General features: G+C 42.7%; 1 protein-coding gene across 1 annotated transcript in view; it reads left to right on the forward strand.

Annotated features, from left to right (window-relative positions):
* The window catches only part of ANKH (ANKH inorganic pyrophosphate transport regulator), a 142,780-nt gene that overhangs the window by 60,351 nt on the left and 59,206 nt on the right, over positions 1 to 23,223 (forward strand). The window contains exon 2 of the mRNA XM_032629246.1: positions 17,684 to 17,900. Within this exon, the coding sequence (XP_032485137.1) occupies positions 17,684 to 17,900 (217 nt within the window). The remainder of the gene's footprint in view (positions 1 to 17,683; positions 17,901 to 23,223) is intronic.

Here is a 23,223-nt window from a genome sequence, read left to right on the forward strand (position 1 = left end):
ACAAATACTTGGTTTGCCTAATCTTTTTGTGGTTTGCAGGGAAGGTGGATTGAGTGTTTTTCAAAGTTGGAACTTCCTGTTTTTCCCTGATCAGTGTTTTTCTCTTTGAATTCTTCAATTTTTGCATCAGCCAAGAAAACATGTGGTATGGTCATGTGAGACTAGTCTTACTTTCATATGTGCCTGTGGTATGGTCATATGGGACTAGTCTTACTTTCATATGTGCATTAGAAATGAGGTGATATAATAGTTTATGTCATCTTTTATCTGTTTAGTGTCCTTTCATCTTCACGTAGAAGTAAGTATAGAGAAAGAGCTTGCTTTCATTTCATGTAGAAACGGTCTTTTAGTAACACCAAGGGAGAAATCTTAACGCATTTTAACTTGTGAGGAAGCATCGTATTTTATATCGAGCAACTGAAAGGGATTATAAAGCTTTCTTTAGCACAGATTCAGATATCCTGTCAGAGTTATTTTATGCAATGAGAAAATCTATTTACTACTCAAAATCCAGAATTACCATTGGTCTTCTCCTTAATGTGCCATTAAAAAAAATTTACACTTTACCATTTAGAAACTTAACAGACAGCCTTGGGAAATTCCCTTTTACTGTCAGTGCAGTAGGAAGAAAAGTTTACTTTGCTTTATTCCTAAGTGTTAAGGAGAGGTTATCAAGCCAAAATCCTGAGGACTTCAAAGAATAGCTAGCAAAGGAGCTTAGCGTTTTTGCCACCAACACTCTGGGACACACGAGTTTAGAGTAATTGAAGTGGACCTAAATGTATAGTGGGGATGTTAAAGTTGGTTTCAACAACGTGCATTTAAGCCACAAGGAAGCTCATGAGTGAGACTGGGTAAAACAACCCTAACACTGAGGTTGGAATGATTCTTCGATTCTTCTGTAAATGCTGTTATGTGTAACGCCAAATGGGTTTAGATGTAGTTGGACCCAAAGAGTAGACCTTTTTTTATACATTTCCTTTTGCACAGCTATGTAGGGCTCATTCCATACACCTGCGTTCTAAAGTTCCCTTTTCCACTCATTCTGAGCAGCTAGAATCATCATACTATCTATGCTGCTTTTACAGCTGGACCGCTATGTTCGTGTCTTAGCACTGGTTGTAGCAGTGATCCTTCTATGTGTACCCTCTCAGCCTTTGTGTTGCCCCCTCCCCACTGCTTTTTCCATCTTCAGCTCTTTGAGTCTGTCCTCCTCCTTGTCATACAAAACTGCCCTAATCCTCAGGACAGTCTTTCACTAATTAACGATTCATACAAGCCCTTAATTCTAAGGTTTGTGGTGAATATAAAGAAATATTCAAAATCACTTAATGAGTACAGCATGTTTGCCTGGTCCTGTGCTCTCTAGTTGATCAGTGCACGTGACATGGTGCCCATGAAAGGTTAACAGTCTGACCATCGTGTCATGTTTATTGGTCAATAAAGGGCACAGTTCCAGGCAGATAGTCTATACTCATTAAGTATATGTGAATGAATGAAATTGTTCCATGAATAAAGAAATGATGACAGTAATTCCCATGACAGGAGCAATCATGTGGCTGAAACTGGTTAGAGAGGGGTTCCTGGGGAAAGAAAGGCTTCACTTCAAGCTCAGAGGATGGGCAGATGCTGGCATTTCAGCTAGGATTAAGAGCTAGCACAGCAAAGAAATTCAGAGGTTGGAGTCTTCCCAAGGCGAGCACTGATAGCCCCGTTAAGTTCACAGAACTCCAAGAAGCCTTCTCTGCCCCTGCAGACTGGATTAAATGCCCTTCTGCTATAGTCAGACTGTGTTATAATTGTTGTGTTACTTATTCGTAAGTATATCATGACTTAGGTGTTAAAGTCACCAAAGGCAGAGGTAGGTAACAAAGGGCTGAAACAAGTGGCAGCAGGAGGGTGAGTTAAACAAGAGAAGGTTCCTCTTTTCTCATGCTCATAGGTCTAGGTTTTGGAGACTTGCACCTTTCTTTTGGACAGCACACGGCTTCTAGAATTCAGCCTTGTGTTTAAACTGTCGGAAATCAGGACGTTTTTCAAGCGAGATGAATGGAGGATTCCTTTTAAGAGGCATCATGCCAGGTGATCACAAAAAGCACGCCAATAACCTATCACCCTTTGCTTTGTGGGGTGGCCCTCTGGCTTTGCCCCTGAGAATTAGACATTTCATCTCTTTTCTGTGTATTCTTTGTTGTTGTTTTAAACTATGAAAGTAACGTGTTCTTTGTCATAAGTAAAACCATACAGGTATGGGTGTAAAGTTGCGAATTTTCCTCTTCCTGCCCCCCTTCATCCCACCTCTCCTAAAATAACCAGTATTAAGAGTGTGGTATATGTCACTCTCCAACCTTCTCTCTGCTCACACCCATATACTTACACATTTTGAGTGTCTTTTTAATTTTTTTAATGGAGTGGGAATATACTATATGGCTTACAGTACAACCTTCTTCTACTTAGCACTGTGTCACGGGCTTCTTTCTGGTTGGATACGTTTAGTTGCACCTCATGCGCTGTGATTGCTGGTCAGCATGCCCCTATGTGCATGGACCGTGCGTGCACCAAATAATAACCGTAATTACTTAGCCTTTCCCATACTGGCAGACAGGTTGTTGTCAACTGTCTGCTATTACAGAGAATGCTTTAATGAATGCCTTTGTATGGGTGGCATCACGTATTAGGGCTTTATTTTGTTTGGATAGATTCTAAAGGGGCATTGCTGGATCAAGGAGTTGGTACACTTTAAATTTTAATACTTTTTGACATATTCCTTTGCCACAAGACTATAACCGTTCACTCCAGCCAGTACCGTATGAAACTTCCTTTTCTGCCGTATCTTCACCAGCCCTGGATTTTATCTGTCGTTTTCGTGTTTAATCTGATGGCAGTCTTGTTTCCGTTTTTACTTCCCTAACTGCTTTACTCTCAGAGTAGAGCATCGTTTCAGGTGTATACGTTTCACTGGTACTTTTCCTTCTGTGAGTCGCCTGTTCTTGGGGACTTTAATACCTGGTAAACGAAGCTCCCCTTCACTAGACATCTTTATCATAGTTTCTTGGTTATCCTCCCATACAAGGTTGAAAATCATTTTACCCAGGTGCAACTGAACACCCAAGTTGCTGGAATTTTTACTGAAGCTCCATTAAACTTACAGGTGAATTCAGAAAGATTTCTGTTATATTCGTAACACTGTCTTCTCATCAAGGAACATAGCTTGTCTTTTTCTTTCCGTCTTATGAACTTCAAGAAAATTCTATGGTTTATTTATGAACCGTACTCCTTGTTGAATTTATTCCCAAGGATTGTGTAGTTATCGCTCTTTTATAATGGGAGTGAGGCCGTTTATTAGTCTCATAAGACAGACTGTGCCATCAGAAACAAAGAAAAATTGGCTTTTCTTTGTTTCCTCAACACATTACTCTTAAATAACAAACATGATAAGGAGTTTTACTAGAGCGTGCTCCTCCTGTCCATTTATATTAATATTTTCTTAAATGATGCTTTAAAATAATGTCAGTGTCAACTGCTGAGACTTAGGGCTGGTACTACGTATCAGTCGTTTTTCCTGTGGGGTCCCGAGTCTGTGGAAATGTCACAGGACTTGAAAAGGCTTAAATAACCCCACGTGGGCAGTGGGTATTTGGGGGAAGCTTCACTGTGCGTTCTCATTTTGTACCAGGAGATATACATTAGCTGTGGACTATATCCCGGAGTCACAGAAGGAGCACTGAGTGTGACCAGTAGGCCTGTCTGGACCCAGGTTGTGCCCGAGCTCCTGTCCCACTGTCAGCCGGGACACCACCTTACCGTCTGGAATCACTGGGGCCTTGAACGGAGCTGAACTACTTTAACAGACGCCCTTCTCGGGTGGTCACGGGAAGCTTGGGTCCAAGGAGCATTCCCCACTGCTCATCCTGTAGGACCTCTTTGCCCAGACTGCAGGGTCGAGGCTGACCAGACCACGCTCTGCCACCAACGGCAGCATCACTCAAAGCCAGGAGCCTGCCCTTGACTCCTTTCAAAGGGAAAGACCTCAGGGAAGTTTTAACTCAGCCTATCCTACCTTCCTTATAAGGGCTCTCCAATTTCCCAAACGACATTGCCATCAGGTAAAAGTAACAATTTCCTTTAGTAATAATTATCTCTAATAATAACCGTCTGGATGGGTAAGGACATTTCTGTGTGAGGACATGCACACCCCTCCCCCTGCCTTGTTGACAGTGGGGGGATGTTCATCCCAATGCCACCCCTTCACCCACCGTCTTCCGTCTAGTGTTGAAGGAGGGAAGGGCATCGGGCTAACGGTCTCCCAGCCTTCCGGTTTGGGCTACACCATATATTAACCAAAAGCCTTGGGCAAGTCAGGGAGTCTCTTTGAACCTTGTTTCCTTTTTTACAAAACGGGAATTTTTGGATAAAGAAGATGTGGCACATATATACAATGGAATATTAGCCATAAAAAGAAACGAAATTGAGTTATTAGTAGTGAGGCGGATGGACCTAGAGTCTGTCATACAGAGTGAAGTAAGTCAGAAAGAGAAAAACAAATACCGTATGCTAACACATATATATGGAATCTAAAAAAAAAAAAAAAAAATGGTCATGAAGAACCTAGGGGCAGGATGGGAATAAAGACGCAGCCCTACAAGAGAATGGATGTGAGGACATGGGGAGGGGGAAGGGGAAGCTGGGACGAAGTGAGAGAGTGGCATGGACATATATACACTACCAAACGTAAAATAGATAGCTAGTGGGAAGCAGCCGCATAGCACAGGGAGATCAGCTCGGTGCTTTGTGACCACCTAGAGGGGTGGGATAGGGAGGGTGGGAGGGAGACGCAAGAGGGAGGGGATATGGGGATATATGTATATGTATAGCTGATTCGCTTAGTTATAAAGCAGAAGCTAACACACCATTGTAAAGCAATTATACTCCAATAAAGATGTAAAGAATATTTTAAAAGAACAGGAATTTTCAATACCTACCCTGTTGTTGAAGCATTGTTAGATACAGCCAATAAGATAACGTGTGAAGGTACATTCAAAACTCGGCCATACTGCATATGTAAGAGGTTGGTGTCCTTCATGTGATCCATAAATCAGATTTCTTGAATGAATTATTTACACCCTCAACAAATATGCTTCTATGGCTGCAGCATCCTTTGGGGCTCCAGGGGCCAAGTGGACAGGGGCGCAGATGTCTCCTTTCACTGGGTCACCTTCCTCCCCTCGTTCACGTAGGCCAAAGGGCTAGAGCAAGACAGCACTTCAGGCTACTCTCATTTTCAGAGATCCAAAATCTGAATTACAGTAAATCTGGATTTACAGAATGAAGTTCAGCATGTGTGTTTACTAGCTCACTGTTATGTACATGAAATAGTGACAAAAATGTATTCATTCTCTCTTTAGTCTAGAAATTTTCAGAGCACTTCACTTTTACCCGCACTGTTCTGTAGCTTATTCCTTGATCATATCACTTTTCTTGGTGAAAAATATTTGGCACAAAGCATGGTTATAGTTGTAAAGACAAAATAAGTTCAGGATATATAATTCTTAAATCCTTGCTACCACTATTGACACCATTGGACTTTCCCAATTTGCTTGTGCTACAGTGACATTCTTTGTCCTTTCTTGTTTTGTGTTCTAAACGGTCTATTCAGTGAGATGATTTTACTTTACCTAGAATCTCATAAGTCAGATCAGTAATTTAGGCCAACAATAGCAATGGCGTCATGGGGAGGCCATGACAAACCTACTTGCACACAGCAAAGCAACCACTGAAGACAGCTTTGTCACATTAAATATGGTCCATTTGAATTTTGTCGGGGTTCCTCTCTCAGCATGTGTACGTGTCTGTGCATGTGTGCACGTGTGTGTGTAACACTGGTTTGTAACATCCATGGGCTGGATGGACTAACCTGTTTAATGACTAATTTTTGACTCTCACTAGCCTCCTAAAAACAATCAGATCAAACGCCCCAGGCCCTTAGAAGTCTTTCACAAAACTTGACATGTGCCCAGTTATATAAATACCAGCAGTGAGTCATAGCTGAACCCCAAGCAGAAATAACTGAATCCCACAGTTGAGAAGCAAGTAAAAATTTTGCACAAGTTAAAGATACTAGGATGGTGCATTATCCCACGTAGAAAAGAAGCTCATAAACACTCTCGTCCACGTCTCCAGAAGGCCGCCGTGGAGAGCCTCTTAGCATTTCTACCACCCTAGTGATGGCGGACTGGTGTATGAGCTTGGGAAGACAGCCCACGTGGTGCTGTGTTCCCAGGTTCCGTCTGTACCCTTCGCCATGCTGTGTGGTGCTGATGCCAGAGCATTAGTGGCCTGATTTCTCTTCTCCTCATTTTCTTGGCGTGGCTCAGATATACGATGACTTCAGCCTCACTCTGTTCATCCTCCACATTTACGCTTGTAGTGCTTGCTACACATTATAGTTTAAAAAATAATCTTTGCTTCAGGGTCTTTGGAATTTTCCATAAAAATCCATCTTTATCCAAAAGTTCTCTTTGTTCTGCTCAGCTAATCCTCTCTGTTTAAAGTAAGCATTTGGCCCCAACTGTGATATCTAATTCAAAGTGGAAAGAGGGCTTGGTTCAGGATAATAGAGTGATGGTTAGGACCTCAAGCCCAGAGGTCAAGAAGTTCTGGATTCTTCTCCCAGCTCTTGGTCACCCTGGACAAGTGGCTTAGCCTCTCCGTGTACCAGTGTTCTCACCAGTAAGCTGGGAAATAATCGTACATCCCTCACAGAGTGGTCGGGAGACGTAAAGATCTCAGAACAGTGTCCGTCAGAGAGCTAGCACTCAGGAAACGTTAGCCGAGAGAGTTTCATCATCATTATTATGGTGGTCATTGGGTTTCATAAGCTCCAAATGCAAATAGGCATATGCCGCTTCTTCTTCTCTTAGAATAAATGCATTTGTAAATGTCAATAGAAGTTCATAGATGACATTTCAGAATGTTGCAGTTGAGTCAGAAAAAGGAACAGAGCCTTGGAGCTGCTTGCTCAGAGATCTACAGCCAAATTTAAGGTGCGAGAGAAATCAAGAAAAAGAATCTACTCCTAATCATGGAGAGAGTATGTACGTAAGCAGGGTGCGTAAGTACGTAGGCAGAGAGAAAGCATAGAAAGTTAGTAAAAAGACTCCCCCGATCCCAGAGTCAATCTATTCCAGACTGTTGTTTATGGAGTTGTTGTGTGAGCTGTTTAGTTTAGTTTTGTTCTGTTAATAAAGAAGCATTTTAAACTCGATTCTACAGTGGAATAGACATAGTCTTAAGATATTAACCAAGAGATAGCATCATTTGGGGACCATATAACCTTATAAGTATTAAAAAATTAGTAGGAAATGGAAATTTTCACAACAGTAAAGATATGAGATCAAGGTGAGAAATAAGTAAGGAATCTTAAATGATGTGGGAAGCTTTGGTTTTTTTTAAAGTACACTAGAATTTTCATAGTAATATTTCTTCCTTGTCAAGCCTCCTACCGTCTTGAATTAAAGTTAAATTTAGGTACATAAGCTTCATGTTTAAATGAAAGGTCAAGAGGATCTGAGGAGGGACCTATGACACTAAAATATATCCTTGAACGAAATAACACATTTCTAGAGTAAAACATCAAGCGTGAAATGCTTTTTGTTTTCCCTGAAGTATTGAAGAAACCAACAGGAGAAAACTGAGTTAGCCAAATGTGGAACGTGTTCGGTAGTTTGTTCTTTGTAGAAACTCCTGTCCAGGTGTGAGAAGTGACAGAGAAAAGCAGTGGTATATTTTGGACTTGCCTTGTGTTGTCTCTGAGTTTCCAGGAAGCACTAAATATGGATAGCACTGCCCAGAGCAATGACTCTGACGACCAAAGAGACCAGGCTTCATTTTACTGCCACTCCCTGTAAACCACAACCTCATGTGTGGGTGTCAAGTTCTTGGCCAGAGCTCCAGCTAGACAGAGCGAGGTGTCTCCTTTAGAGGGGTATATAGATCCTTGAGAAAATAAAACATGGCTGGAAAACTACCGGGAAGACAAATGATCTAATTTAACCCAAACCACTTTTTAAAATACAGACGAACAGAACAGCAACAGTGGAAAATTATAGGAACCCAGTCTCTTTGAGGGGATTGAAATCCGAAGGTTGCTGATTAGCTATGTCATTGGAAGACGCTGTTCCCACAGGTAGCTTTGCCTCCACGTGTACTTCTGAATTTTCCACACTTTCACAAATGCAAATTTTCTGAGGACCTTGGGTTTGAGAAAGATTTTTAAACTGTATTCTTTTGCCACAGTAATGGTTGAGTGTGCTTCATGTCATAGAAGGTGTAACGGGAGCGTTGAAGCTGTAGACAGAGGAGTGGTCTTTTATCAAAGACAGAAGATTACCCAGCCCTGTGTCCCATTGGTTTTCCTAATCCAGGATGAGGCAAGTAAAGGAAGTATTCATCTTACTAAAAGTAAAATAAGGGGACTTTCAGCCTTTCATATAATAATCTCACTGCTATTTTAGGGAACAATACCAGTTTCCAACTCAACACCTTTTTCTGACAGCAATATGGGTTTTTTTAATTGAGGTATAGTTGATTTACAATGCTGTGTTAATTTCTGCTGTACAGCAAAGTGAACCAGTTATACACATATATACATTCTTTTTTTATTTTCTTTTCCATTATGGTTTATCTCAGGATATTGAATACAGTTCCCTGTGCTACACAGTAGGACCTTGTTGCTTATCCATTCTGTATGTAATAGTTTGCATCTATTAATCCCAAACTCAGAGCCCGTCCCTCCCCCATGCTCCCTCCCCCTTGGCAACCACAAGTCTGTTCTCTACTGTCTATGAGTCTGTTTCTGTTTCGTAGATATGTTCATTTCTGTCCACTCAGCACCTTTTTGTGGAAGAATTTGAAGAGCCATTTCTATATGAGCAACGTGATCATTTTTTTACCGTATGGCCGTGAATGTCAGTTACAAGATCCGAGTCCAGCTGCCCTTGGCACTTCCTGAACTGTGTGGCCATCTCTCTCCAAGCCCTGTTGCCCTTACAGGCACCCATCTTCTCAGATTTGGAGGTTATCACCCTGGTTACCTGTCGGCACACTTAGCTCTCAGCAGGGTTCTCTCAGCTTCTCCGAGAAGGTTCTCCTTTGAATCTAAACTTCTGATTTTCTTTTCACGGCAGCTGACTTCTCTTATAGGATTTGACTTCATAGGGGAACAGCTTGTCCTATATGCCAGTTGACATCCAAAGGACATGAAAAAAAAAAAGTCAGAAAAAAATCTTTGTTTAAGCTTTGTACTTAAGAGGCTAATCACGTGTCCCCCCTGTTGCATCCTATCTATGTCTGTGTGTCTGCAGTTAAGGAGTCACCTTTATCCAGTACTTACTGGGTGCCCATGTGACATAGTAGAAATAGCAGTGGATATCCCTCTGTATCTCATGAGAAAATATCAGGGGTACAGGAAGGTGTATAGTGCCACTGCCATCTCTTTGCATATTTTAAATATTTAGATTCTATCAAAAATGGGTTTATTTACCCAGAAAAACCAAACCTGCAGTTGGAAGATTTTTATGAAGGACCAGATAAATCAGCTGGGTGTTCGTTAACACATCTCTTCATTCACATGTTGAATTTTAACTATGTGTTAGGCATTGTGCTGAGTAGATGCAGGAAAGCTGGTGACAAGTAAGCCCAAACCCTGCCTCAAAGTAATCTGGCAAGAAGGGCAGTCTGGTAACCAGGCAACCACAGTACAGCCCAATGAGTGCAGCACTGGGACCCGGGGTATAGGGTGCCGGGGGGCACAAAGGAGACTAGGCCTAGGGGGCGGCTTCACAGAAATGTGATTCCTGGGAACTGAACTGGTGATGAGTTTACCAGGTGAGTGGGAGTGGGGACAGGGGTAGAGGCAATCCTATGTAGAGAAAAGAGCTTGAGCAGAGACCTTTAGCCGAAAGGGAGCATGGCGTATCCAGAAAGCTACAAACAGTTTAAGCCTCATAAAACATAGTGCAAGGGCAAGTGTAGAGACCAGACAGACAAGCAAGGTCAGATCGTGAATGGCCTCTGTGAGTGGTCACTCGTTGAACAAATACTTACTGGATGCCGTCTACCCGTGTGCCGGACACTGTCACAGACACTTAGAGCAACATCTGTGGGGCCCACGGTCTGTGAACAGGATGCAGCCCTGAAGCACCTCGGATACCCTTGTAGGAATTTGGACTTTTGTGATCTGACCGTAGTGTGGAGGGAAGGAGGGCTTGGAGACAAGAAGACCACGAGTGACCTGACCCAAGGCATGGTGGTGGGGCTGGAGAGAACTGGACAGATTAAGAGTGACTAGGCGGACTTCCCTGGTGGCGCAGTGGTTAAGAATCCGCCTGCCAATGCAGGGGACACGGGTTCGAGCCCTGGTCCGGGAAGATCCCACATGCCACGGAGCAACTAAGCCCGCGCGCCACAGCTACTGAGCCTGCGCTCTAGAGCCCGTGCTCCACAGCAAGAGAAGCCACCACGAGAGGCCCGTGCACCTCAACGAAGAGTAGCCCCCACTCACCGCAACTAGAGAAAACCCGCACGCAGCAACAAAGACCCAACACAGCCAAAAATAAATAAATGAAATTTATTGAAAAAACAAGCAAAAAAAAAAAACAATGACTAGGGAAAGAGTATGTTTGGGACCAGGAAATCTGTGCATATGAGGACTGAGAGGGATCCAGGGAGATCCTCAGGCTTCTGGGTGGGATGCATTCATTCAAAGGGAACACAAGAGGAAGGCTGGGTCTGTGGGAACCCAGGTAGTCTAGTAGATGGTGAACCCAGTTTTGGAAATGTGGAGTGTGAGGTGCCATAGGGGCACTCAGATGGAGATGGGTGGGTCTGGAGCTTAAGAGAAGCCTGAGAAATCTGGAGAGATGGATCAGGGACTCCTGAGCAGACAGGGAATAATTGAAGCTGTGGGAGGGGGAGGGATTGCTGAGTCAGAGGGGAGAGGGAGCGGAGGCGAGGGCCCCAGGTAGAACCCTGGGGACACCGATATTTGAGACAAAGGAAGAGGAGGCATCAAGGAGAAAGAGCTGGAGCAGAAGAGCTAGGAGGAGAACCTAGAAACTTCAGCATCACTGAAGCCAAGGAGGAAACAGCGTTTCACAGAGGGAGCGGCCCACAGGGTAGATCCGCCCAGGGGTCAGAAAGACGACGACAGCAAGTGCCCGTTTGCTTTAACAGGAAGAGCATGTGTGAGGGCCGCGGACAGAGAAGCCAGAACCCAGTGGGTGCGTTCAACACAGCATTCATTATGTGCTGGCTCCCTGTCATGTGACCAGAGCATGCTAGAGCTGTGGTTCTGGGGCCACAGACGGGCTTCCTGCACTTCAGGAGCTGCTGTTCTAACAGGCGGAGCAGTAGATGGGAAAAACAAAAGTGGGAATAAGGAGCACAGGTACCACTTTATAGAAGTCATCTGTGAAAGGGAGGTGAGAAAGAGGGCGGGAACAAGAGGAGGAGAGGAGGCCAGAGAAGGTTTATTTTTCACGTGGAAGAGACTTAAGCATGTGAGAATGAGGATGAGAAAGAGCCCGTTGAGTAGCCAAGATCAGACGAGCAGGAGAGGAAGATGGCGGCTCCTGCCAAGGTCAGAGAGACAGAAATGCAGAGACCCAGGGGGATAGCCCTAGACTCGCCCTGCTCAGACTGGCCTTTCCAGCATAACGAGAGAGAGGAGGTGAAGAAGGGTTTGGGGCAGCTGTGTTTTGTGGAGGATCGTTTTAGGGAGAGAAGCAACAAGAAATTTAGTTTCTACCTGATGGATTCCATATTGCAGATGAAGTAAGAGGTGAGAAAGAAAGAGGCTGAGAAAGAGGAAACGAGGCAGCCCAGGAATACAGAGAGCAGGGGTGGGGAAGATGGACCGATAACTGAGCAGTGAACAGCCCGGTTGAGGATGGAGACAATGAGTGTGTAGTGGCAGCACCCTGCGTTGTACATTTGATTCCAGCCGCTCCCGAAGCCCAAGTAGAAGTCTGCAAATCTAGATAAGAGTGGAATAGATAAATAATGAGATGAATCCAAGGTCAGAGATTTGCGGACAGTGAGTTGTGGGTACTGACAAGGGTGAGGTTAAGGTGATGACTATGACATGTGGGGTAGAGTGAGGAAGGACAGGCAGCAGGAGGGAGAAGATGGGGCGGTCAAGAGGGCGACGAGTTTAATGGCGTTTAGAGTAGCTAGAGGGGGAGGGGCGGAGAGAGCCTCACAGATCTCCGGGACAGGAGGAGATCAACGGTGCAGCCTGCAGCACCTGCCCTCCGGGACAGGGTATCACCTTCTGGTCCCGCTCCAGCTCCTGGGGCCGGGGGAGGGGAGGAGGTACAACACTTCACCCAGCGCCCAGCTGTTAAGGAACACTCGCTGTTAACATTGGCGTGAAATGATTGGCAGGACGGAGGTGAGGTGGTGACTCTTGGTTTAAAGATGCTCAGTTGGCAGTTAGAGATGTTTCTGGTCTCTCGAGCCCAAGTTTAAAATGTCAGGATCCCTTTTAGGGTTTAAAGATCTAAGACAGTTCATACCAGGGAGATCACATGGGATTTGTTAGCCATTTCCCTGGAGGCTGTGGTTTTTTGGTTTTTGGGTTTTGTTTTGTTTCACTTTTTAATATCCTGTAGTTTTGCTGACTTTCTGGGGGAAAAAATTAGGCATTAGAACACCATGAACCTGGCAGATACTGGGATTTACTAAGGCAGGTAGGACCCAAGAAAAGCCTTCTGCAGCCAGATAAGTTTGGAAGTCAGACATTACATATTGACGACTACCCACAGCACAGAGAATGCTGATTTGGTGACGAGGCCCCCGTGCCATGCCATCTGGAACCAGAACCAGGCTGGGCTTGAAGGTCAGCTTCATATTTACAGTGGTTGGAGTCTCGGTAGATGTGGCCCTAATTTAAAGTGTCTTTACTCTGGAAAGCCCATGAATGTTTAGACACTTGCCTCTGATAGACACTTGCCTCTGAACAGCCGGTGAACCTCTGTACTTAGAACAATCTTGGGACAGAATTGTGACTCCAGGCCTAATTCATTCCAAAGACTTCTCAGACACTTTCTTAGCTGAATTTCAAGGACATAGCTCTTCCTCCTTCCCAGCCACAGTGGCTGTTCTTCCTGGTGTTGGCTAGAGATGCAGCAGGGTTTGTGAGTGACGTGGCCAGAACAGTAGTAGCTAACTGATGGATGCTGAACTACAGCATCCTTATAACCCCCAGGTAACATGGAAGGCTTGCCACATACTTAATGTTTAAGTTTATTTCTAGGGTGCTACAGGGCTGAATCTCAGACTCCCTTCTATCTATACCTTGTCTAGATAATCTCGTTTAGTCTCCTGCCTTTAAATGCTGTCTGTATGCTGACGACCTTCAAATATCCATAGCCGAGATGTCCCCTGGACACCAGGCTCACTTAGTCAACTATCTTACCTGACTTCTGTGTTTGGAATGCTATGGGTGTCTCACACCCAGTAGGGGACTCCTCAGTGGAGGTCTTGCCTTTTCCTCCCAAACCTTCCCTCCCCCAGTCCCTTCATCTCAGTAAGTAGCAACACCATTTGACCAATGACTCAAGCCAAAAAAGTCAACAGCCAGCTTTGATTTCTCCCTTTTCCTCACACCCACCACATAGTCCATTACCTCCAAAAAGCTCTCAAGTCAATCTACTTCTCTCCGTCTTCCCTACGTCCCCTAGTCCAAGCCACCGCCTTCTCTTACCTGGATTACCACAGAACTCCTGGCTTCCTGCTCTGCCTGTCCCTCTCCAGGCCACGTCCATCCCTGCAGCCAACAGGAGCCTCTATCCCACCTCTGCGTGGACCATTTGATGGCTTACCACTGCTCTTAGAACAAAGCACCGTGTTCTTTGCTGTGACCTGGAATGACCTCAGCATTGTCTTCTCTTCCAAGTTCACCTATTCCCCTCTACTCTCACTGGCTGCCTTTCTGTTCCTTAAGAACACTAAGCCCTCCTGCAGGCCTGTGCCTTCCTCCAGCTCTTTATACAGCTGTTCGTTCTTCATCTCTCAGCTCAGATATCACCTCTTTGAAGGGGTTTCCTTGTCTAGTTCATCTGAATAAGCTCCTCCAAGGAAACCCCAGCTCATTAATTTCATTTCTTCAGTACCCATCACAGGAAATGTTTATCCTGTTCGTGTGTATTTCACTTCATTCTTTCATCCTTATCGTTCACCTATCATGTGATCCCCTATCATGTTTAGGTCTGGAGATGTGGTGTGAACTAGACAAAGTTCTCTTTGTGCCCTGGAGCTTACAGTCAAATGGAGAAGATAGACAGGGAGACAAATAACAAGTAAATAGACAGTATAATGTCAGGTAATGAACATGCTATGAAGAAAAACAGGGTAAGTAAATTGAGACAGACAGGTAAAGCAAACAATAGGTGATGGAAGGAAGTATAAGAACTAATGGCTGATAAGAAAACATCACAAATAAGTGGGCATTGGGTGTTTTATTCAAACTGGTGTTGAAGGAGTAAACGATTATGAGAAAATGAATTTTAAGCCATACCTCACAGAATAAGTTCCAGGAGGAGTGAAAAGCTAAATGTGCAAATGAAACTATAAACTAGACAAAATTACCTTAGCTAAAGATGGGTAAGAATGACAGAGTCCAGAAGTATGGAAAAAAACTCCATGAAATGAAGGATCAGCTACATAATAACTTAATATTTCTGGTATCAAAAGAAAATCATAAAATTAGGAAGTGAACAAATTGGGAGCAGTACTGAAAATGGAAATAATAAAAAGGCTAATAATATTAATATAGCATGTCTCCTCAGTTCTAAAGCTCTTTTTTCTTGCATTTTAATGCTTCTTGAAATCAGGATATGTTTTCCCATCACAATGTACATTTAATTTGGCCAATAAAAATGTTAAGAGTAAATCTTACAAGTAATAACATCTTCATCTTACAATCAAAATGTGATTTGCTTAAAGTGCATACAAATTAGTATCAACATTGAAATTCCTGGCAGAAAATACCTAATTCATTCATTCATCCAACAAATATTTGTGTTTATAAGGTAGCAAGGTGGTAGGGGTACAGTGGTAAGCAATATAGACATAAGTCCTTGCTTTCAAGTGCCTTTTCTGGGCCGGTCATGGGTGGTGCCCTGTACACTACTTATAGACAATCTAAGATCCATTATTTCAGCGAGAATAAGTACCATGGCCAAGGCCACTCAGTAGTTAAGTGGTAGAAGCGGATCTAGTCAAGTCTGCCTGGCTCTAAACCCTGTGCTCTTTCCTCAAATTACCATAATTGTTGAGCTCAGTGGAGTTTTCACACCGAGTCTTGCTGACAGAGCTGTTCTTCCCTGTGCCCTTCTTTCTGCTCTCGTGCCTCAGCACTGGGTTTAGGACTTCATCAAGGAACAGTTGGTGGAAGTAGAAAGCATTGCCGTTGATGCCCCAGCCAGAGCTAATGTCTTTTTAGCAAAGAATAAAATGTTACCCACAAGACATATAAAAAGACTAATCCCACATTATTTAGGGGCCCTCCTATATAGTTTTAAAACTTGTGCTAATATACAATTTTATCATTTAAGTTCGAACAGATATTTTAGCAATAAAAAGTAAACAGTTTTCAGTCATAGATTGGGGAAAGATGAGAAGGAAAAAGAACAAACCATGCACTGTTCTCTATGTCTGAGAGAAACGTAATTAGAAGTTGTATTGAGCTGGGGATTCTGGAAGCAGAACCTGTGTTGGGAAATTCTTGTGCAAGTGATTTATTGAGTGTGTGCTCTCTCCGGAGAAGGGGAGAAGGAAGCAGTGGGCAGTGGGGAAAAATTAAACAAGGATGTGGTCTCCACTGGAGACTAGCTTCCACCTGATCCCATGGGGAGCTCTGGAGCATGAATTGGACCAGCGTGATCAGTCCCACAGTGAGGCAGTGGAGGTGACCTTTTATACCCCTGTGTCAGCTAGCTTGGCTTCGCAACAAAGAATGAAATAATGCCATTTGCAGCAACATAGGTGGACCTAGATGATCATACCAAGTGAAGTAAGGCAGAGAAAGACAAATACCGTACGATATCACTTCTATGTGGAATCTAAAAAAATAACACAAATTAACTTACTTACAAAACAGAAACAGATTCACAGACTTAGAAAACAAACATGGTTACCAAAGGGGAAAGGCAGGGGGAAGAGAGATAACTAAGGCATTTGGGATTAGCAGATACACACCACTATATATAAAATAGATAACCAACAAGGTCCTACTGTATAGCACAGGGAACTATATTCAATACCTTGTAATAACCTATAATGAAAAAGAATCTGAAAAATATATATATATACACACATATGTACAACTGAATCACTTTGCTGTACACCAGAAACTAACACAACACTGTAAATCATCTATACCTCAATAAAAATAAATTAACGAATTAAAAGTGTATTACTATACAGAAAGCTGACTCTCCTGCCCAGTCAGTTGCCTGTGCCTAAAGACAGAGGCGATGTACTGGGGACATTTTAAAAATAAAGTTCTTCTTCCTGGACATCCCATTCCCACTACCTCCAGTCTACTTTATTGTCTACTAGGTGGGAAAGTTAGTTTGGAAATGCCGTCCTGACAAGGCCACCAGTACCTCAGAGGGTCCCTCATGGAGGATGGTTAAAACAGCATATTCTATGACCACATCTTATTATTCAAAATGGTGTATTTGGTTTAAAGATTTTCTTTTCCTGTTTGTCTGCACAGAGATCATGAATCTATTTCAAGTTAAGATACAGTAAGAATCAGGTGAATAGCATCCGTTGATTGTATAATAATTTCCTTCAATACCTATTTTCATAGCATAGAACTTACTTTATGCTGTGAAGGATACATACGTAACAGATACCTAGTATTTCACACACACACACACACACACACACACACACACACACACACACACCCCTTCCTTAAAGGAAAAGAGAAACCATCACCTACTCCATATAAAGTGGCTGACCCATTTCCAGAATGCCTGTTGCTATTCTGTAGGTTCAGCCTACAAATAAAATTTAACATGTTAACCTTTTAACCAGAACTTCTCCGAATTATTTTCTGATATTAACATAAAATACTTGTTGGGTTTTTTTCTATTACTTTCACCCCAGCGGACAGCTATCTCCCCCACAAGAAGATATTTCAAAATGAAGCTAATACGGATGAAAATGAAAACTAATAACCTTTATCAAATTACAGTGAGATTTGCCCTATAAGCTGCTTAGAGTGCCTATGGAAACATGACCTGCTGAGTTTTCTTGTAGGAGATATAAGACGGCGTTTCTTATTTATTTATTTATTTTTGGCTGTGTTGGGTCTTCGTTGTGGTGTGTGGGCTTCTCATTGCAGTGGCTTCTCATCGTGGTGGCTTCTCTTGTCGCGGAGCACGGGCTCTAGAGCACAGGCTCAGTAGTTGTGGCTCGCGGGCTCTAGAGCGCAGGCTCAGTAGTTGTGGCGCACAGGCTTAGCTGCTCCGTGGCATGTGGGATCTTCCCGGACCAGGGCTCGAACCCGTGTCCCCTGCATTGGCAGGCGGATTCTTAACTACTGCGCCACCACGGAAGCCCCAAGACACCATTCCTAACGCTGTTTGCGGGTTTCTTCCCTCCACAGGCCTTGAACCGGGGCATTGCAGCTGTCAAGGAAGATGCAGTGGAGATGCTGGCCAGCTATGGGCTGGCCTACTCCTTAATGAAGTTCTTCACGGGGCCCATGAGTGACTTCAAGAATGTGGGCCTGGTGTTTGTGAACAGCAAGCGGGACAGGACCAAAGCTGTCCTGTGCATGGTGGTGGCTGGTGCCATAGCCGCTGTCTTCCACACCCTCATAGGTAAGGCTGTTGGCCATCCCTTAAGAATCTAGCTTGGCTAATTCCTTCTTCCTCTTAATTCATTTTCGTGTATTTATTGTAGTAAATGATTTCTTCCATAATTGTTAAATATCAAGACAATTTTAAGGGATGGAAGGAATGGAGTTTGTGCTCCTAGGTCAAGAAAAGAAAATGTCCTTTGTCTGGCAAGCTGTATGTCTCTGGTTCCCAAACCCTAGTCAGTGAGGAAGGAGTTTCATTAACAGGTGAGCAGATCTAGGATTAGCCTTCAGTAAGGTCAAAAAAATGTCAGGTGCTTTTGTTAGAGACAGACATTACTTACTCTTTTCTTTTTTAATTGAAGTATAGTTGATTTATAATGTGTTAGTTGCAGGCGTACAGCACAGTGATTCAGCTATATACATCCATATATGTATATCATATATATGCAGTATATAGATATGTGCTTTTTCAGATTCTCTTCCACTATAGTTTATTAGAAGATAATGAATATAGTTCCCTGTGCTGTACAGTAGGACCTTGGCGTTCATCTTATCAGACTCAATCTTAAGAATGAAAATAGAATGAGTGTTATTCAGGATTAATTCTTATCAGCGGTGAAAACCAATGAGATTGTTTTATGTATTAAAATTATCTCCTTTTAGGGCCCCATGTTTCTATTTCAGATGAGACTCAATACTCTGGGCATAACATTCTTTCCATGAAACAAGAAAATTTTATCACGTACAGTGACTGGCCTACGGTTTCACCAAGACCTAGGAAAGCCCCTTCCTTTAGAGCTGGAGTTCTACTTCTGCTGCCTTCTTGGTGGTGATAAAAAACCCTAAGGGCATGATCTCAGAGCCCCTTGGCTTCAAAACAGCTCAGCTTACCTGGCATAAAAATTGAATGGCACACCTACTGAACCCAGTTACATAAAGCCTGTGAACAACACTTCACAAACCCATTGCGTGTCTTCAAATTGGCACTGGTTGTATGAGAACCATGAATGTCCGTGGTGAATGAAGAGCCAGGAGATTAACCCAAACCATTTACAGTGTACTCAGATGTCAACTCATGTTTACTCATATAATTGTGAATCTAAAAGTAAATAGACTGAGGCCTTTGTGGTCTTCCTTTTTTTTTTTTTTTTTTTTTTTTTTTTTTTTTTTTTTTTTGCGGTACGCGGGCCTCTCACTGTTGTGGCCTCTCCCGCCACGCGCAGACTCAGCGGCCATGGCTCACGGGCCCAGCCACTCCGCGGCATGTGGGATCTTCCCGGACCAGGGCACGAACCCGTGTCCCCTGCATTGGCAAGTGGACTCCCAACCACTGCGCCACCAGGGAAGCCCCTGTGGTCTTCCTTTTAAATACAACATAGGATTTTGTGCTAAGAACAATGTGGGCGAGAGGATGCTTCTCATGGGCCAAGTATCCAGGCAAAGTGTTGCTATTGGTCATTTCATTGGGGCTCAGAGCTTCGGGGCATGGGACAGAGAGGAGATGCCTTTCTTTCCCTTAACTTAAACCCTGAATACTAACTTATCTGCTGAGTTTTAAAGAAAACTTCTGCAGCTACATTTGATCTGGGCCATTTTCATAGATGGTATACGTACTTGAGAAAATTCCATATGTGCAATGAGTGGGTCTAAATAAATTTTTGCCTAAAAAGGAAGATAAATTAGTTTCTTTTTAGCTACTTACTTCCAAATAAACCCAACATTCCCTGTTTTAGTCATGCTCAAATGAGACTTTGGGGCTAATAGCTAATTACCAGATGTCAGTAATTAAGGAAAACTTGAGTGTACTGTGTTATTGACACTGTTGGGAGGGACATTTGGTCACTGAAATAAAAATCAAAGTCATTTTCCAAGTTAAATGCAAGTTTTTCAATTTTAAAATGGAATCATAAAATCTTACATTTGAACCAAAATGGTTCTACATCCCAGATATATTTAACAACTGCTTTTACCACTGTTGATATTTTTACAATTATCACTTCTTTTCCTTCCAACAAACAAATGCTTTCTACAGTTACTAAGAAAGCAATATCAATTTCTTTCAAAGACTTAAAACTCAGATTTTAATGATTTTCCCTCTTCTAGTTTGTTGGCCTCATTTCAATTTTCTGCCTAATGGTTTGATTCTTCTCTTGCCTTCTGCTGTCTGCTGCATCAGGCATCTTTGCTCACCTTCCTTTCTCCTTTTTTTCACTAATCCCATAAGCTTTTCTGTACTCAGATCTTGCCAATTTTTCCCCATAACCTTGACCACAAGCTCCAGGTGGGATGTTGCCCTCTTGTCATCCTCACCTTTTCCAACATTATTTTCCTACCATCCATAAACATCCCCCCGTTGTTTCTACTTTACAATGTGTCACCTACACTAGACACTAAAACCCATTTTCACGTCTTAGTAATGCTAGAAACAGCCACTGACATTTCTACTTTAACAGTCAGCTCTCGGCTCTCTATGCTTGGGACAAGGGAACAGTGACATAGATAAACAAAAAAGCAACTATTCCAAATAATTTGACTTAAGAAGCCATTGTCTGCTCTCAGGCAGTCTTCCTAATGGTATTTGCTTGGCCTGATACTGAAATGGGTATGTATTCCCCACATGAACAGCTCCTCAGTAGGGCTTAGAGTAAGTACAAGAAGCCGCATGTTACACGTTCACCAGCTTAGCCCACAGAGTGAGATAGGAACCAGAGTAACCTAGGCTTAAAACCAAATTTCTCTATATTATTTTGTTTAGGTGAAACTAGTCTAATTGCCTGAGACTTTCCTTTTTAGGTGCTATTTCCCTATCTCCTTAATAGATTTATTTCTGTTATCTAGACCTTCTAACTTTTCCATAGCATTTATATAAGGGCATCCAAGAGCATAGAGGAGGAAGAAGTTCTTTCTCTTAGGGATTGGTTCTGAAAGGCTCGTGGGGTGGGTCATCTCTTAACTGGCTCTGAAAGTGTTGGTTGTATTCCAGCACAACTCTTTCTAAGTTTTCCCTTATCTTTGATACAAGATGGAGTGGAGAATTTGACCCAGTGCTCTAAATGAATATTTTGCTGTAGCCACTTAAGATTACAAATGGTGACTCTTCTTGCCTATTATATTTCTGTTAATTCTGTCTAACCTCAGGCTCGTGGTTTTAACAAAATCACCATGTGCTATGCTTTTTCAGTTTAATGGCCAACTCCTTGGTTTCTTTTTGCTTTGTTTCCTAATTTACCTGTTTATTCATTTTATTCTTTACAATATTAGTTACTTTTCCCAGCAAGATGCCTTCTGTATATTTAATGAATATTTCTCTTTTTTTAGATATACTCAAACACTGATAAAATTCATCCATTTCCCCTTATGATGTTATTAACATGAATGTTTAACTCTAAGCAGACACACCACTAATATTAATAGAGCTGACCTTCCTGCTTTGAATGTAGGGGGCTTTGACTAAACAAGAGTGAAAGAATTGCCCTTTGTTTAACTCACCTTTAAAATAGTCCAATCCCCATCTGTCCTATCAGTGGTCCAACAAATTACTTATTGAACAAATAGTACGTGCATGTCATTCAGGTCCTACTAATCAAAAGTTGGATACAGAGGTGAGATAAATATAAAAGATATTCATCCTTGGGGAAGAAAAGAAGTGGGAGGCACACAGCCACCACGCATTTATGAATCAGGGGAGAATAAAGCAAGAAAATGAGTTCTGTGTTGAATATCACAGGTAACAGGGTGGATGCCCAGTGCTAGGGTACAGGTAACCAGGTAAAGGAGGTGTGCAGCCTGAGACTATAGAAGAGCCCGTTAGGCAATAGGGACAGGAAAAGGGGGAGAGAGGAAGAGAGAAAGGGAAGGAGAGCAGGGAAGGGCAAAGTAGAAAGAGGACCAGCAGGGAGGGCTTTTGCGGCTGTAGCTGGGTCCCTTGGAGAGCCTTTGACACCAGTGAAAATTTTTTTGTGACATCTCAGGGACAGCTATATTGAATAAAGCAGATTGAGTCTAGTGTTCATGTAAGTATGTTTAATACAGCTTTAACAACAAGGAAGATCTGTATATTCTTATTTACTGCTTGATAACGTTATGGTCTCTAAAGAAATTTTTAATATTTAGAGAAGTTCAATATATTTTGTCAGTCTGCATAATCTCCTGGGTTATGAACTAGTGCTGGGGCAAGGTACTCTTAAGATATTTTTTTTTTAAGTTTGTGTATTGCATGGCATCTCCAGCCATTGGAGAAATCCTGATTCCCAGCATGATCTCTATCTTAGATTTTTTTTTTTTCCCAATCTGGATGAACTTTGACATTTCAAACTTTCAGTATCTACCGATAATCTACCAACTGCTAGAGGATCTTCTCACTTAGAAGGAACTTCAAAGCTAAGCGTCACCAGCTTTGAAAAACCAGTTTCAACGGTAGCTTCTTTCCTTCGCTAACCTGGTGTCACATCTGGGCATCCATTTACTGATCACAGTGAGACATTAGAGGTAGACTCAGGTCAGAGAGGACCAAAAACTCCTTTGTAGGGTCAACTGTTATTGTGTTTGTCCCAATAAAGGAGAGAACTTTCACTAGGTCCTTTTTATTACATTTGCTGTAAATAATGTTTTTTCTTGTGTTTCATATTCATTTTCTCTGATTTTTTTCTCTTTTTGGACCAGACTGGTAAGCCATGCATTCTCTCATCCTTGAGAGATTTGCACATGGTTATGGATTTCCCCAGACGTTTGCACATGGCTGGAGTGGGTCCCACTGATCACACAGGCACTTCCCCAGGAATGTATGGTACAGATGGTGAGGAAAAGATGGCTCCAGAAAATGTACCACCCAAACTTTATGCAGTTAGCCAAATGAGTAGACACTTGGAATTGTGTTGGACTGACAGACTTGAAATCTAGAGATCCACTGGCCAGAAAGTTGATATCTATTCTACGTGTACCTGGAGCCTGGCTCAAGATACCCAAGTTGCAGGAGCCTTGGTAAACAGAACACAGTGGGTCGATCCGTAGCACTTGTGAGACTTTTAAACATGGGAACTAAGGAATTAGAATCAGAATAAGAGCTCCCAAATTTGGCCCTTGGAAATGCACATATTATTCTTTTACTAAAAATGGAAAGAGGGCTTTTTCTTCAATTCCCATGGGAAAATTATAGGTAATGAGGCTTATTTTGATTAATACGAAATTTCATGGCATTTTGCAACAAGTGCTGGCGACTCTGGATGAACAAGTTTGAGAACCAGTGATCCTGGAAAGGTCCATCGCTCCATTACCCCAGAGTCTCACAGGAAAATAATTCTGAGGTCAGAGGAGCTAGGGATTTGAATGGCCCTTCCTGCTTC

The sequence above is a fragment of the Phocoena sinus genome, chromosome 3, assembly GCF_008692025.1.
Source record: "Phocoena sinus isolate mPhoSin1 chromosome 3, mPhoSin1.pri, whole genome shotgun sequence".
Classification (NCBI taxonomy): Eukaryota; Metazoa; Chordata; class Mammalia; order Artiodactyla; family Phocoenidae; genus Phocoena; species Phocoena sinus.